Below are 15702 nucleotides of genomic sequence, written 5' to 3' on the forward strand. Positions count from 1 at the left end.
CACAGTCACATCCTTCAAACCTGATCACTTTAACATTAGTCTGATTAACACTTTATTTATTTATTTATTTATTACTTTATTTATTGCTTTTTTTTCATAACTTTTTTGCTATTAGTCTCTTCAGTCCTCAGTCTCTTTTTGTCCACAACTAGACATTCAGTTTACTGTCATAAAGAACTAAAAGAAGCCAGAAATATACCTTAATATTTAGCAGCTGATGGATATTTATCACCATTTTCTATCTTTTTTTTTTTAGGCCAAACCATTAACGGAGAAAATAATCTGCACAATAAAATCAATAATGTAAATAATGTTGAGCTGCAGCCGTAGAGAGGAACGTAACGCGGGAGGAAAACATTGTGTATCGGCATTTTTATTCAATTTCACACACAAGAAAGTGAATTATGTTAATTTAATAGAAGACTGTGAAGATTAACCTTGTTTACTTTGATCTGCCCGGACCAAACAGAAAGTCATTTGTTACAATTTACTTTCACTATAAACATTTTCTTATGAATTATTTAAATCATTATAACTTGGTTTTTAATCCACATCCATAAAATTAACTAAACTCTCTCTTCTAAAGTGATGTCTCAGCTTTTATTTAGCTGTAATCTTTGCTGGTTTTAACCTTCCTGTCGTCCTCCCGGGTCAAATTGACCTCTTCTTTCCTTCCTTCCTTCCTTCCTTCTTTACTTCCTGCCTTCCTCCCCCCTACCTTCCTCCCTTCCTCTTTTCCTTTCTCCCTCCCTCTCTCCTTCCTTCTTTCCTCCCTCCCTCCTACCTTCCTTCCTTCTTTCCTCCATCATTCCTTCCTTCCTTCTTCCTTCTTTCCTTTCCTTCCTTCCTTCCTTCCTTCCTTCCTCCCCCCTACCTTCCTCTTTTCCTTTCTCCCTCCCTCCTTCCTTCCTTCTTTCCTCCATCCATCCTTCTTTCCTTTCTCCCTTCCTCCTTTCCTTTCCTTCCTCCCTTCCTCTTTTCTTTTCTCCCTCCCTTCCTTCCTTCCTTCCTTCTCTCTACAATACTACTACATAAACACTACACTAAAAACTACTTCATCACTTTTTAAACTCACTAAAACTAAACTGAAGTAAAAAATCAAACTGTAAAACTAAATCAAAATAAGAACTAATGAACATTTCTAAACTTTAATAACCTCGGTGTGAACACCTTGTCAGTCTGCTGCGGTGAAGCTGTTTCACATTTCACACTAAACACAACTCTGCAGCCAACCGGAGCTTTGGCTGCACACAGGAAATGACCTCTGGCCTCCGTCCAGTCAGATTTGGCACTAAGCTTCGTCGCTTGGACAGAGGTGAGTCGGAGAACTCGACCTGCTGGCAAACGGAGGAGGAGAAGCTGACAGAGAGCTGCAGCCGGATGGATGGATGGTGATAGCTGTACTTGGCTTCATGGGTTAAGACCAGGCGGGGAGTTCTGGTCCTCTGAAATGAGGCCAATGCGGAAGTAACTTAAAACTGCATTCTATCAAAAGGCCACCAGGGGGCGACCGTTTTGGTGTCAAAAGGACTTCCGTCTCTATACAAGTCAATGGAGAATTCACCAACTTCTCACTTGATTTCTAACCTCAGTTAACGTTTTCAAAATGTGTTTATGGTCTCAATCGCTAGTTTAAAGCCTTCTTCAATGCAGTATGATGTTCATTTGGGACATTTTGGCCTCCCTGATTTTATATGTGACGATAAAGCAGGGTATGCATTAGGGCGTGGCTACGTGGTGATTGACAGGTTGATTGGTTCACAGGTTCAGGAGGGCGCCTCATGCTCCTCCTGATGCCCATATAAGTAGAATCCCTGTTTTTATTTTTCCCAGCATGCACCTGAAATTTTCAAGATGGCGCTGCTCAGATCCGATACTATTGGCCTCCGAGCAGCAGTCCACAAACCAATGGGTGACGTCACGGATGTTACGTCCATTATATATACAGTCTATGGTTAAGACATCCTGTCCTGTATATCTCTTATTGTTAGTCTGATATCTTTCATATCTCTTATTGTTCTGCAGCCGTTCTGCAGCAGCCTCAGACACATTGATAAAAGTCCTGCTCTATTTATAGCTGCATATCCTATTTTAAAAATACATCAACTGTGTTATGAAGCCCGGCACACTATCACTCATCATCTGATGAAAGTGAGCTGAATCATGAGCCATGTTTCAGGCTTTTGTATTTTTCATGACAGTTATATAATATTTTGTGGGGAGCTCAGTGATGCTGAGACCTGGATGAAAGTTTGACCTTAAGGATGAACAGCAAGTAAGGTTAAAGATACTGAGTTATGAGTCAGTTATTATTGTGTATGGAGAGGTTCAAACATAGTTATTAAAATATAAACCGAAATCTTAAACAGTCCTATTGTAGATAGGAAGCATCAACCCTTTACAAATACTGTCAATAAGTAGTGGCATTTTTACAGTACAGTACACTTTAAATCTTAAATAGTTAACTCAACCTTTACAGTTATTTATCATCTTTTAGTTGTTGTTTTTTTTGCAGGTTGCAGCACCTTGGATCAAAAATACTTGTTTCACTGCCAATAAGTAAAAACGATAAAGTTGATTTTTATTGATTTTATTTATCTTATTTTATTGTTCTTTTGTTCATAAGTGTATAAAAAGGTTCCTCTCAGGTTCTAATACTAACATCAGACCTGTGGATATTAAACCAGCACTATATTTTACTCATGTTTGGTCTGAACGACGTGAGATTTTACACTTTTTTTATAGTCCAGAAACACGAACGTTCAACAAACAGACTGCGCAATGTAAACAGATGGGAGGCCTCCTGCTGTGGCTTCCTGCTGTCTGCCATGGCCCACAGTCACACTCACACATATGTGCACTCAGAGTATACTATAATAATAAACTATAACACAATCTAAACAACGTGTAACATGTTAGAAACGGGCAGAAACGAAGCTTTTTGATGTTTTTGGTGCAGAGATGACATTAAAAATTCAGCAGGATTTGTAATAATTTGAGTCACACACACACACACACACACACACACACACACACACACACACACACACACACACATACACACACACAGATATTTGTCCTGTACAGCATCACAGCAGACGAGTGAACGACCTGCTTTCTATCGATCTGCTGCGTCTATTTTCTGTGCTGCTGAACAACAGACACTGCAGCTGTATTTATAGCAGCCGGCAGAGTTACGAGCTAATTAAACCTGAATCATTGATGCCGTCTGGCTGCTGTTTCTGCTTCTGTTTGAACTAGTTTCTAAAATACTTCTGGAGGAAGTTACAGCACAAATATCTTTACTGGAATATCTGAGTTTGAGTTCTATTATACACATGCATGCTTTTAATGTTCACTACGGTGCAATATCAGTATTTCAGGTACTTTCAGTTCAATTGTTCAATATATATTTTTATTATTTCATTATATTTATTAAAAATTATTAACCCTCCTGTTGTCCTCGAGTCAAGGAAGGAAGGGAGCAAGGAGGGAAGGGAGGCAGGAAAGAAAGGAAAGGAGGAAGGGAGGAAGGTAGGAGGAAGGAAAGAAAGAGAAGGAGGGAGGGAGGGAGGGAGGAAGGAAAGGAAGGAAGGAAAGAAAGGAAGGAGGGAAGGAACGAAGGAGAGAGGGAGGAATGAAGGACAGAAGGAAGGAAGAAAGGGAGGAAAGAGAGAGGAAGGAAAGAAAGAGAGAAGGAGGGAGGAAGGACAGACGGAAGCAAGGAAGGAAGAAAGGACAGACGGAAGGAAGGAAGGAAGGAAGGAAGGACAGACGGAAGGAAGGAAAGAAGGAAGGAAGGAAGGAAGGAAGGAAGGAAGGAAGGAAGGAAGGGTCAAGACAGACATAGGGTCAGGACGACACAAAGGATAAAATTTGGTCAATATATCTTCTCTGTCTTCTCCTTGGCCTTTGACACCTTGTAAGAGTTTGACTTTATTTATTTGATTTGATTTGATTGTTTTTATTGCATGGCTGTTATTTTTAATCATGTTTTATGTCTTTTAATTTATTGCGTATGTCATTTTATGTCTCATGTGAGCAGTTATGTCTTTTATTTATTCTTCTCTACAGCACTTTGGTCCACTGTGGTTGTTTTAAAGTGCTTAACTAAAGTTGGATTGGATATATATTTATATTTTCACTTTTTTTTTAAAATCATTACAGTATCAATATCAAACTCAGGTATATTATCATTTAACACCAATATTACTCTTATACATAATGTTACTATTGTTAGTTTGTTTCTTATTTATTGTTTTTTATTGATGCTCTTCTATTTTTATCCACTTTGCTGCTGTAATACTGTACATTTCCCCACCATGGGACTAATACAGGAATATCTTATCTTACTTAATATTGCATTATTATTGTATATATATTGTCATATTTTGCACATACATATACACTTCTATTAGTACTGTTATATACATGCTGTACTTATTATTTACTATAAATCCGGTTGCACTACTGGACTTTTGTAGAAATATTTGCAGAGTTCACACTTTACTAACCTGTAACCCTGTTCTGCTTTTAAATACTGATTTTATTAAGTTTATACAGTTTCAACATTGTCAGGAAGGAGATAAATCTACTTTATGTTTATTACTGAGGTTCTACTAAGTGATGGTGGTGTGTTAGAGTGTTTTATATTGACTGGTGTTCCTAATAAGATAGATAGATGGATAGATGGATAGATGGATAGATGGATAGATGGATGGATGGATAGATGGATAGATGGATAGATGGATAGATGGATAGATGGATGGATGGATGGATGGATGGATGGATGGATGGATGGATAGATGGATAGATGGATGGATAGATGGATAGATGGATGGATGGATGGATGGATGGATGGATGGATGGATGGATGGATGGATGGATGGATGGATGGATGGATGGATGGATGGATAGATAGATAGATAGATAGATAGATAGATAGATAGATAGATAGATAGATAGATGGATAGATAGATGGATAGATGGATGGATAGATAGATAGATAGATAGATAGATGTCGCCATAGTTTGCACATTTGCGCAACAAATACATTAACAAGAACATAGACATTTTGCCCTTCTTATGTAACACGGACACTTTGGGACATTTTGATGCTTTTTCCCCTTTTTTAAAAACTTTTCGTAGACATTTAAGCAATTAATTCATCATCAGATTGACCAGTTAATTGCATTAATACCCATGGATTATCACACATGGAGGGAATGTTTGAGGCGTCCTTAAACGATTGGATTGCATATAAATGGTGTTTTACTCTCGCGTGGCGTTAAACTATGAGTCACAGTTTACGTTCCTGCGCTACAGATCCAATAAAGTCCTGAGTCACTGCTGAATGTCACTGACTCACAGCAGCAGCAGCCTGCGGAGGAACATCTAAGGACACACTGGACCTCTGACTAAAGAAACAGCACACACACAATCACCCAACATAAATAAACATGTTCAGCCATTCAGTACAACGTTTACACTGTTTTATTTTGGGTCATTTCTGGGGTTTCCATGGGAATTAACGTGAATAAACTGGGAATTTACAGAACTGCATGTTAGCTTATAACAGGGAACTTAAATGTTGCGTAATCTCGGTTAAAACAAGCAGTTTTAATGCAGATACAGTTTGGGTTTCGATTGACATCTTAAAGTTATCTAGTGACGATACCCAGACCTCCTCTGTGCTCATATTATTTTCTGAAAATCAAATCTCAAATTGAGGCTAAATACTTGCCTATTCAGACTTGCATACCCCACTTAACATGAACTACCTCACCTTACTCTATTTTGTCTGTTATACACTGTCTTTTATCTATTTTGTTTCTTATTGTTTTGTTTATTAACTGTACGGTGTCCTCGAGTGTCCAGAGAGGAGCCTTCAAATAAAATGTATTATTATCTTTGATATCAGATCAGGTCATCCCTAATTCAAAAGTTTTCCAAAACATTCCCCTAATTCCAAAACCATTTTTCTCATTTCATAACTTTTGCATGAATTTCATGACCGTGGGAACCCTGACATGAGGTCTGTAAAACATCACATTTAGGATCAATGAGGAAATAAATCCATGTTTTATGTTGTCATGGCCTCAAAAAGGAAGGAAAAGCAAAGACATGATTGTTTAAATAGTACTTTGTTGGTGTGACAAAGGGTTAAAGGTGCACAGGAGCCTGCAGGGGCCACTCAGGGCCCCAGTAAAGCAACCAATCAATCATCAATAGGGTGGATTAGTGTAATGTGGGACAACTAGGCTCCAACGCTAACTAGTATATGCTACTGTGTGTTATATTTAGCATTACACATGTGAACATAGAGACTACGCGTTTATTTTAACTTTTCTGATGTAGGCAGCAAAACATCATGGAGGTCAACAAAATTAAATGACCAAATATGAGTAGGCGCATTTCAGAAAGTTTTGGCACTTATAAGGTTGCTTTGTACAAATGAAAGTATGCATAAGCCTAAAAAATAATTTTAAGGTTGTATTTTTCTGGTTTATGACCCAAATATGATGTCACCCATGTCCCTTATTGGACGCTCCCCCCTTCACCTACCTGCCTGTCTGGGATAATGACTGGCTTGAAGTCACGTGACCATATACCCAAACCACCTTGGTAGATAAACCATTGGCTGATGCATATCTAGATGCACGTTATTGGTCATTTTTTGTATGTTTTTTGCCGTTTTTGAACCCTTTCCGCTTTTTAAATGCTGGGTTTTATGATCCTGATGAATGCTCCAGGCTGAAATGTGTTGGTCTGATAATAAAGTTACTTTGACTTTCTTCAGACTTTTTTTCTCTTCTCCATGCACTTTGGATATAGGTGAAGTTGTGCCAGAAAGCTCCACCTTGTTTCTACAGTTTCCCGCCTCTCCCTACACTGTATATTATTAATTCTTTGTCATTTTTGGTGTAACTTTAACAAACTAAACTAAACTCTATTAAAGTGTTTTTTTAACCCTTACACACTGTTCAGGGTCAAATTTGACCAATTATTATATTTAAGAGCTGTAAAAAGACCCTACATACTTATTTTAGCTGCACTATACCTGATGTGACACAGAATATACAAAAATGGAAATAAAATGCATCACTTTTTGTGCATTTTTCTTTTTATAAATGTACAAATTTGGTGACTTTATGAATGTGAATTGATGTAGAGACTAACTATGAGTCAGATTATGAACAGTATGTAAAGGGTTAAGCGGATACACTGAGATTTTACTTATTTCTCTATAATGTGTAACAGTTGATGACGCTGTAAGTTAGTTTTAATGTGCTTTTTTCCCTCATTTGATATATACTTTTTTTTTTTAATTGAAGTGAGCAAGAGTCTGAGTACAATACATGTAACCTATAACCCTTTCAACATGGTTATTATAACTCCTTCTAGAAAGTAAATTAAATGAATTGGTCGACTTAAACTGCCCTCAAACCACAAATGTCTGTATAATCACATTCAGCTAATAAACAACAACAAGCAGCTGACGATGTGATAACGAGTGCAGGCGTTATAAACTGTGGTATTTGTCATATTAAAGATCCTTCTGAAACTCATAACCTGACCTCCTCCAGCTCTGCTCGGCACAGACGTGACATCACCGACGCAGAGGTGGTTGTCTAATAAACGTTGTGTGCTCGTGTGATGATGTCATGTGTCGGGAACAGAAGCTCCATTGATTTTCCCCCAAACAGAAACAAAGCAGCAACACAGACGATGTTTTTATGTCCACAACAAACGACCAGAGTTCAGATTCATGATCAATAACCAAACATCTGATCAATAACGTCTCTCATTTAAAACAGCTGATAGAAAATGTTAACATGTCAAAAACTCATTATTTATAATCTAATGATGTCATTTATAATAATATATCAGTTAGAGGACCAAACCACTACTTTTACTGTAATACTGCATACTACATCACTATAATACTGCAGTACTTTTACTGTAATACTGCATACTACATCACTATAATACTGCAGTACTTTTACTGTAATACTGCATACTACATCACTATAATACTGCAGTACTTTTACTGTAATACTGCATACTACATCACTATAATACTGCAGTACTTTTACTGTAATACTGCATACTACATCACTATAATACTGCAGTACTTTACTGTAATACTGCATACTACATCACTATAATACTGCAGTACTTTTACTGTAATACTGCATACTACATCACTCATAATACTGCAGTACTTTTACTGTAATACTGCATACTACATCACTCATAATACTGCAGTACTTTTACTGTAATACTGCATACTACATCACTATAATACTGCAGTACTTTTACTGTAATACTTCATACTACATCACTCATAATACTGCAGTACTTTTACTGTAATACTGCATACTACATCGCTCATAATACTGCAGTACTTTTACTGTAATACTGCATACTACATCATTCATAATACTGCAGTACATATTGTTGAAACTGCAGATTTTTCACAGTAATTAGACAGTTTATTATAGTAAAGATATTATTTGTAGGTTATTATGATGGTTTTACAGGTTCGGCCCACTTCAGATCAGAGTTGGCTGTTTGTGGCTCTTAAACTAAAATTAGTTTGACCCTCCTGATGTAGAGATTCAGGAGCTTAAGTCATTTATTACACAAATTAATGAACATGGGTTCAAGCTGCTGAGGATTAGCTAAAGGTTGTCACTCTTTTCTTACCTAGGTGTGGCTTCTAATCCTCCCACGCTAACATTTTAAATGTATTTACAGTCTCCAGCCCACAGAGCATTAGTGGGAGCTCTAATTGTGCCAGCTGTGTGTTGAAACTTCACGCTGCCGCTCAGCAGGTTGGACTTTGTTTCATTTCCAGGTAACACACGGCTTTAAACCTTTAAATTAAACTCCAAAAAAAGGGGCCCTGTGGTGTTTTTGGACAGTAGTAGTGCGATGGAGTAATGTTTCTACCAGCAGGGTTTAAGATAGGCATCAAGCTGTAATGCTGACTGACAAGTTAGTGGTGATAAAACACAAAAATAGTAACATGCACACAAAAATAAGGAAGATGACAGCCAGCAAACAAACAAGATTTAAACTATGATATGAATAATCTCTGCAAATGTTATGTGACTTCCTTTTATGAGACTGGATCTGAATTTTAGATTAGTTGCAGCTCTCACGGTGGAAGTGTGAGCAGCAGCCTGGTTGGTAACAATATTTTATGCCTAAAAAGTATATTAAATGACTCATTATTCCCTTCAGACTTTGCATCTGTAAGCTGCATAGTGATATTATAAAAAGGCACATGTTTCCAAAAGGGAAAATAAGATGAATGTGTGCATTTTTATTCACATACAGTCAGAAGGAAAACAACATGAATCACCAGATATGATGCTGGGAGGTTTAGTGTGTAACATCCACCTACTTTTGTATAATTTAAATTAAAAAAACATGTTAATTTTGACTCATATGTTGTTGTTTTTTCTGTCTGTATGTAAATGAAAATGTGCACAGTTGCCGGTTTTCTCATTAGAAACAGTTACACCTTTAAAATATCATTGTCCAGCTCTGTAAACTCTGAAGGGAATAAGAGCGCTTTTTTTTTTTAGGCAATTCGAGAATAAAACTTAACACCCACGAATGAACTGTGTTGCATGCTGTGATTAAAGGCCCAACATATAGTACAGACATCTGTAGGTCAGATATGTTGTTGTGTGTAAATAATAAATGAGTCAGATGATAAAAGCTGAGTTTAGATCGTCACTTCTAAAACAAAACTAAAATCTATTGAACCCATTTAACTTTTAGGTCAATCTTTAGCACTTGTATGAGGTATGTAATGCACAGACCATCAGGTTGTTCTATGGTTGCTATAGATACAGGTTGTTCTATGGTTGCTATAGATACAGGTTGTTCTATGGTTGCTATAGATACAGGTTGTGCTTTAGTGTATAAACGAAGAATAACGCAAATCACTGCTGACATCAGAGATCCTGCTGGACATTTTTGAAGTTGACTTTTTTCATCTTGTACACGAACAGAATGAGTCTCTAACATGTTTTGAACAAATGACAGAGTTCCCACACATTTTTCAAAACCTTTCCATAATATTTTACCCCATTTCCATGACTTGATTTAAGTAGTTTAACAAAGGATCCTCCCCCAGAACCTTTATAATTACATCCAGAGGAAGTGTTTGGCCCCAGATCACAAATTAGAAGATATTAAAAAGCTAAAAAGTATAAAGATTGATGATTAGTATATTCATATTAAATTAATCTACTGATTTTTTACATGTTAAAAGTGGAGGGTCTAAGTTCATGCAGCCTGTCTTATATCCCTGACTCTGGACATCAGGAACATGGACTCTCTCCCTCTCTTCCAATCAAGGCTGAAAACTCTGAAACCTATTCAGACTTGCATACCCCACTTAACATGAACTGCATCACCTTACTCTTTTTGTCTGTTCCACACTGTCTTTCATCGGTTTTGTTTCTTATTGTGTATTTGTCGAGAGCGCCTTCAAATAAAATGTATTATTATTATTATCTTTGAAATCAGATCGGGTCATCCCTAATTCAAAAGCTTTCCAAAACATTCCCCTAATTCCAAAACCATTTTTCTCATTTCATAACTTTTGCATGAATTTCATGACCGTGGGAACCCTGACATGAGGTCTGTAAAACATCACATTTAGGATCAATGAGGAAATAAATCCATGTTTTATGTTGTCATGGCCTCAAAGAGGAAGGAAAAACAAATAAATGATTGTTTAAATAGTACTTTGTTGGTGTGACAAAGGGTTAAAGGTGCACAGGAGCCTGCAGGGGCCACTCAGGGCCCCAGTAAAGCAACCAATCAATCAATCAATCAATCAATCAATCAATCAATCAATCAATCAATCAATCAATCAATCATCAATAGGGTGTAATGTGGGAAGACTAGGCTCCAAAGCTAACTAGTATATGCTACTGTGTGTTATATTTAGCATTACACATGTGAACATAGAGGCTACTCGTTTATTTTAACTTTTCTGATGTAGGCAGCAAAACATCATGGAGGTCAAAATTAAATGACCAAATATGAGTATGCGCATTTCAGAAAGTTTTGGCACATATAAGGTTGTTTTGTATAAATGAAAGTATGTCTAAGCCTAAAAAATAGTCACATTTTACAAAATCTGAACAATTTGACACAAGTGACATTAATATAGGATGGATTAGGGTAATGTGGGACAACTAGACTCCAGCGCATTTATCTCTTTTTTTATTCAGTTATTTTAAAGCTAACTAGTATAATGCAAACGTATTAAGTTATATTATGTAACATTACACAAGTGAACATACAAGCTACTAGTTTTTTTAACCTTTCTGATGTAGGCAGCAAAACATCATGGAGGTCAACAAAAATAAATGACCAAATATGGGTACATTTACATTTAGTCATTTAGCAGACGCTTTTATCCAAAGCGACTTACAAGGGAGAATAACATTCAAGCTACATTGCAACAGAGACATTAGTGTAACAATAAATAAATACTGCTAAGTAGTGCTAAGTAGTTGTAAGTTAAGAGTGCTAAGTAATTATAAGTTAAGAGAGGAGGTATTCTCTGAAGAGCTGGGTCTTCAAGTGCTTCTTAAAGACAGAGAGGGAGGCCCCTGCTCTGGTGGTTTTTGGCAGCTCGTTCCACCAACGTGGAACTGCAAATGAGAATAACCTGGATTGCTGTGGTTGTACGGCCGGCAGAGCCGGTGGATCTGGTATTTTGTGTGGTTGTTAAAAGTATGAAAAGGGTCATTATTTGATGATATGTGTTGGTGTACCGTAAGAAAGACGGTATGGGTAGGCGCATTTCAGAAAGTTTTGGCACATATAAGGTTACTTTGTATAAATGAAAGTATTTCTAAGCCTAAAAAATACTACTTAAAGGTACTTTTACTCATCAGGTGATTTCTTTAAAAAAAAAACGAAATTTAACAGGTGTGATGGGACTGCAGGAGTATCATGTGGGCCTTACTTAGTTATTTGTTATAATTTCAATTTAACCCTCATATAAAGTGGATTAGGGATTATTTATTTCTGTTATTTCACTTTGCATTGTTTTTGTGTTTTTATCTCTTATAAGTGAGGTTTTAAGATAAGCCCAGAGTGGGTTTCTACCTCACCTGCACATGTTTTATTTTTATATTTCTAATATAACAACTAAGCTCCACTGCATTGTCTCTTTTTTCATTCTATTATTTTAAAACTAACTGGTATTTCTAAGCCTATAAACTAATGTCCCAGTTTACAAAACCTACAAATTCTGAAACAATTTGGCATAAGGAATATTAATATAAGTACCATGTTCCTTTTGAGTACAATATCCAAAAACTGTCTTCTTATTTAACAAGCAAACATCTCATGGATTTCATAATGATATTAAGGGTTGATATAATGTATGTGGATTCATTTGTAAATAAGGTAAACAAGTCAGAATTGCAGAAAGTGTCCCACATGACCCTTATCTACCCTATAGAAGTGCCATTTTGATTAAAGCACCACTTCTGATTAAAGGAAACATCTCATAATGACATCAGGTGTTGATATATATATATATATTGTATCTTCTCACCGAGCCCGCTGATCTCCTGTCGGATGTTGAGTCGGTTCCTCTCGTCTGCGATGGCCTTCAGCATTTCCTGCAGAGATCCGTCCGGTTCTCCGTTCTGCTCCTCGGGCCCGACAGCCTTACACAAACCGGGGAAGGACGCCATCTGCGCGCCGGGATCATGACAGTCCGGTCCGGGCCGATAGCTACCGACTGCACCGGTTCACGGCTGCTAAAAGGAGAGCAGAGGAGGAAGCAGGAGGAGGTGCAGGAGGAGGACAGTGAGGACACCCCCCCTCCTCCCTAGCTTTACCCTTGTTTTTAATCCCGTGGGTTAAAGACTTTGCACCGCTGCAGGAGGCCGGCTGCTGCCCTGCTCTGCAGCCGGAGGGGAGAGCAGGTTAGCGGGGCTGCTGATCAGCGACACTGTGCTGCTTCTGTTGTGTGCAGATCAGCTGGAAACACCCATCACACTTCCTGTAACAACACGAGGCTCTTAAAGGGCCAGAGCACCGCAATCATGTGCTCTCTCTCTCTCTCTCTCTCCTTCTCTCACACACACACACACACACACACACACACACACACACACACACAGGTGTTATGGTTTATTCTGTCACCTTGCAGAATCCCAGTGCTCAAGCTCAACTAAAAATAAATAAGTTATTATGTTATTTTATACAACTTGTCTGTTAGAGATGGGACAAACACTTATGCTACAGGTTCATATGGTTCATTTTCAAACACTAAGCTATAGATACAGGTTGTTCTATGGTTGCTATAGATACAGGTTGTTCTATGGTTGCTATAGATACAGGTTGTTCTATGTTTGCTATAGATACAGGTTGTTCTATGGTTGCTATAGATACAGGTTGTTCTATGGTTGCTATAGATACAGGTTGTTCTATGTTTGCTATAGATACAGGTTGTTCTATGGTTGCTATAGATACAGGTTGTGTTATGGTTGCTATAGATACAGGTTGTGTTATGGTTGCTATAGATAAAGGGTTGTTCTATGGTTGCTATAGATACAGGTTGTGTTATGGTTGCTATAGATACAGGTTGTTCTATGGTTGCTATAGATACAGGTTGTTCTATGGTTGCTATAGATACATGTTGTTCTATGGTTGCTATAGATACAGGTTGTTCTATGGTTGCTATAGATACAGGTTGTGTTATGGTTGCTATAGATACAGGTTGTTCTATGGTTGCTATAGATACAGGTTGTTCTATGGTTGCTATAGATACAGGTTGTGTTATGGTTGCTATAGATACAGGTTGTTCTATGGTTGCTATAGATACAGGTTGTGCTTTAGTGTATAAACGAAGAATAACACAAATCACTGCTGACATCAGAGATCCTGCTGGAGACATTTTTGAAGTTGACTTTCATTTTTTCATCTTGTACATGAACAGAATGAGTCTCTAACATGTTTTTAATAAAAGTTTAGAACAAGTGAAGTGTCAATGAGTCTGTAGAGGCTGTAAAACATCACATTTAGGCTCAATGAGGAAATAATCCATGTTTTATGTTGTCATGGTCTCAAAGAGGAAAAGCAAAGAAATTCTTTTTTAAATAGCACTTTCTTGGTGTGACCTACAAAGGGTTTAACGGGTTTAATGTACTTTGGATATATATGTGATTGTTTATTCTGAACTATTATTATTAAACACTACAGAAACACTACTAGGCTACTAAACTAAATTATGTCAAGTTGTGCAATATTGGTATTTCATGTATAATACCAATTTCAATTCAACTGTGCATATACATATATATACATAATGATATTAGGTGTTGATATAATGTGTTGAATTCAAGTGTAAATAAGGTAAACAAGTGAGAATTGCAAAAAGTGTCCCACAATACCCTGATCCACCTTAAGTCATATTTTAGAAAACCTCCACTTTACATTTATTTATGTTATGTTGTTATGCTGTGTTATGACATAAATACAATGTTATCGATAAACAATCTAAATAAAAAACAAAAAACAAAAAAAAACAACCATGCTCTTGCTCTCCGGGGCTTCACGGTTCATGAATCAAACGCACCCTACTTTACGTTGCAGCCCAGCGATAAGAGCGAGCAGTAGTCTCCGCCCGGCTGGCTGGTGGAGACTGCTGGTAAAAGAAGTTGATTAACTAACAATTTCCATGTGAATTGTTTTAGATTATTGTCTCGTTAAGTGTATTAGAGCCTAATAACACGCTATGATGCATCGTGTCAACTTTAAATTCGGTTAATGTAATAAAAACGAAACATTGTAACCTTTAAATAAAAAGGCGATTTCTCCAGTGGAAGGTTTTTGTCCCTCCTCGCCACCGGTGAGTTTTTAGACAAAGGGTGACGTCATTGTTTCAGTGAGCTCACGTGTCTACCAGGAGAGTTATAATTACATCTTTTATCATCTCAAAATATCCATTTATCAGATACAAGAATGATCATAATACATCTAATTAAAGTCCAAACTCATTTAATCGTTGTAAGGGAGGATGAGATGTTTATTTATGTGGTTTAGTTTAAATTTAAATGGGTTAAAATGTGAAAATAAACAGATGAATAACTTCACACATTCTTTTTGTGTGGACCCAGCATCAAATTTCTGCTTTTAATCCATTTAGAGAGAATATATTAGAGGATTATGGCAAAAATGTCTAAGTGGTGTAACCATAAAAACTTTGTACCAAATAATTCAACTTGCTTAAAAACAGTAAATTGTCAATAAAACACCATATCAACTAGTTTGGCATGATCTTACATTATAACTTTTATATTAAATAAAGGTAATGGAATACAATTGTTCTAAATATTACATTTACTCTGGTAACCATGGAGATCAGGAAACATACATTTACATTTTTTTTAATTAAGTTTATTTATAAGAAGAAAATAAGCTGAGTAATTCTTATAGGTGCCATTTTTAGTCCAGTATCCAGCTCTTATAATACATCCATGTATTAGGCTGCACGAGAATGTTATACAAGTAGGAACCTTTGTATTATGTGTGTTGCCAGGGGGACAATAATATAGTGTGGAAGTCAAGCTAAACTGATTTGTGTGGAGAAGTAAAGTGTGATCACATTGTAACTCAGATCAAATACTGTTATCTATTGTTCATTTA

General features: G+C 36.9%; 1 protein-coding gene across 1 annotated transcript in view; it reads right to left on the minus strand.

Moving 5' to 3' along the window:
* kiaa0930 overlaps positions 1-12789 on the minus strand; it is a 31858-nt gene extending 19069 nt beyond the window's left edge. The window contains exon 1 of the mRNA XM_062443490.1: positions 12602-12789. Coding sequence (XP_062299474.1) covers positions 12602-12743 — 142 coding nt within the window. The 5' untranslated portion in view covers positions 12744-12789. The remainder of the gene's footprint in view (positions 1-12601) is intronic.
* Between the last annotated feature and the right edge of the window lie 2913 nt (positions 12790-15702).

The sequence above is a fragment of the Scomber scombrus genome, chromosome 22 (genome assembly GCF_963691925.1).
Source record: "Scomber scombrus chromosome 22, fScoSco1.1, whole genome shotgun sequence".
Classification (NCBI taxonomy): domain Eukaryota; kingdom Metazoa; phylum Chordata; class Actinopteri; order Scombriformes; family Scombridae; genus Scomber; species Scomber scombrus.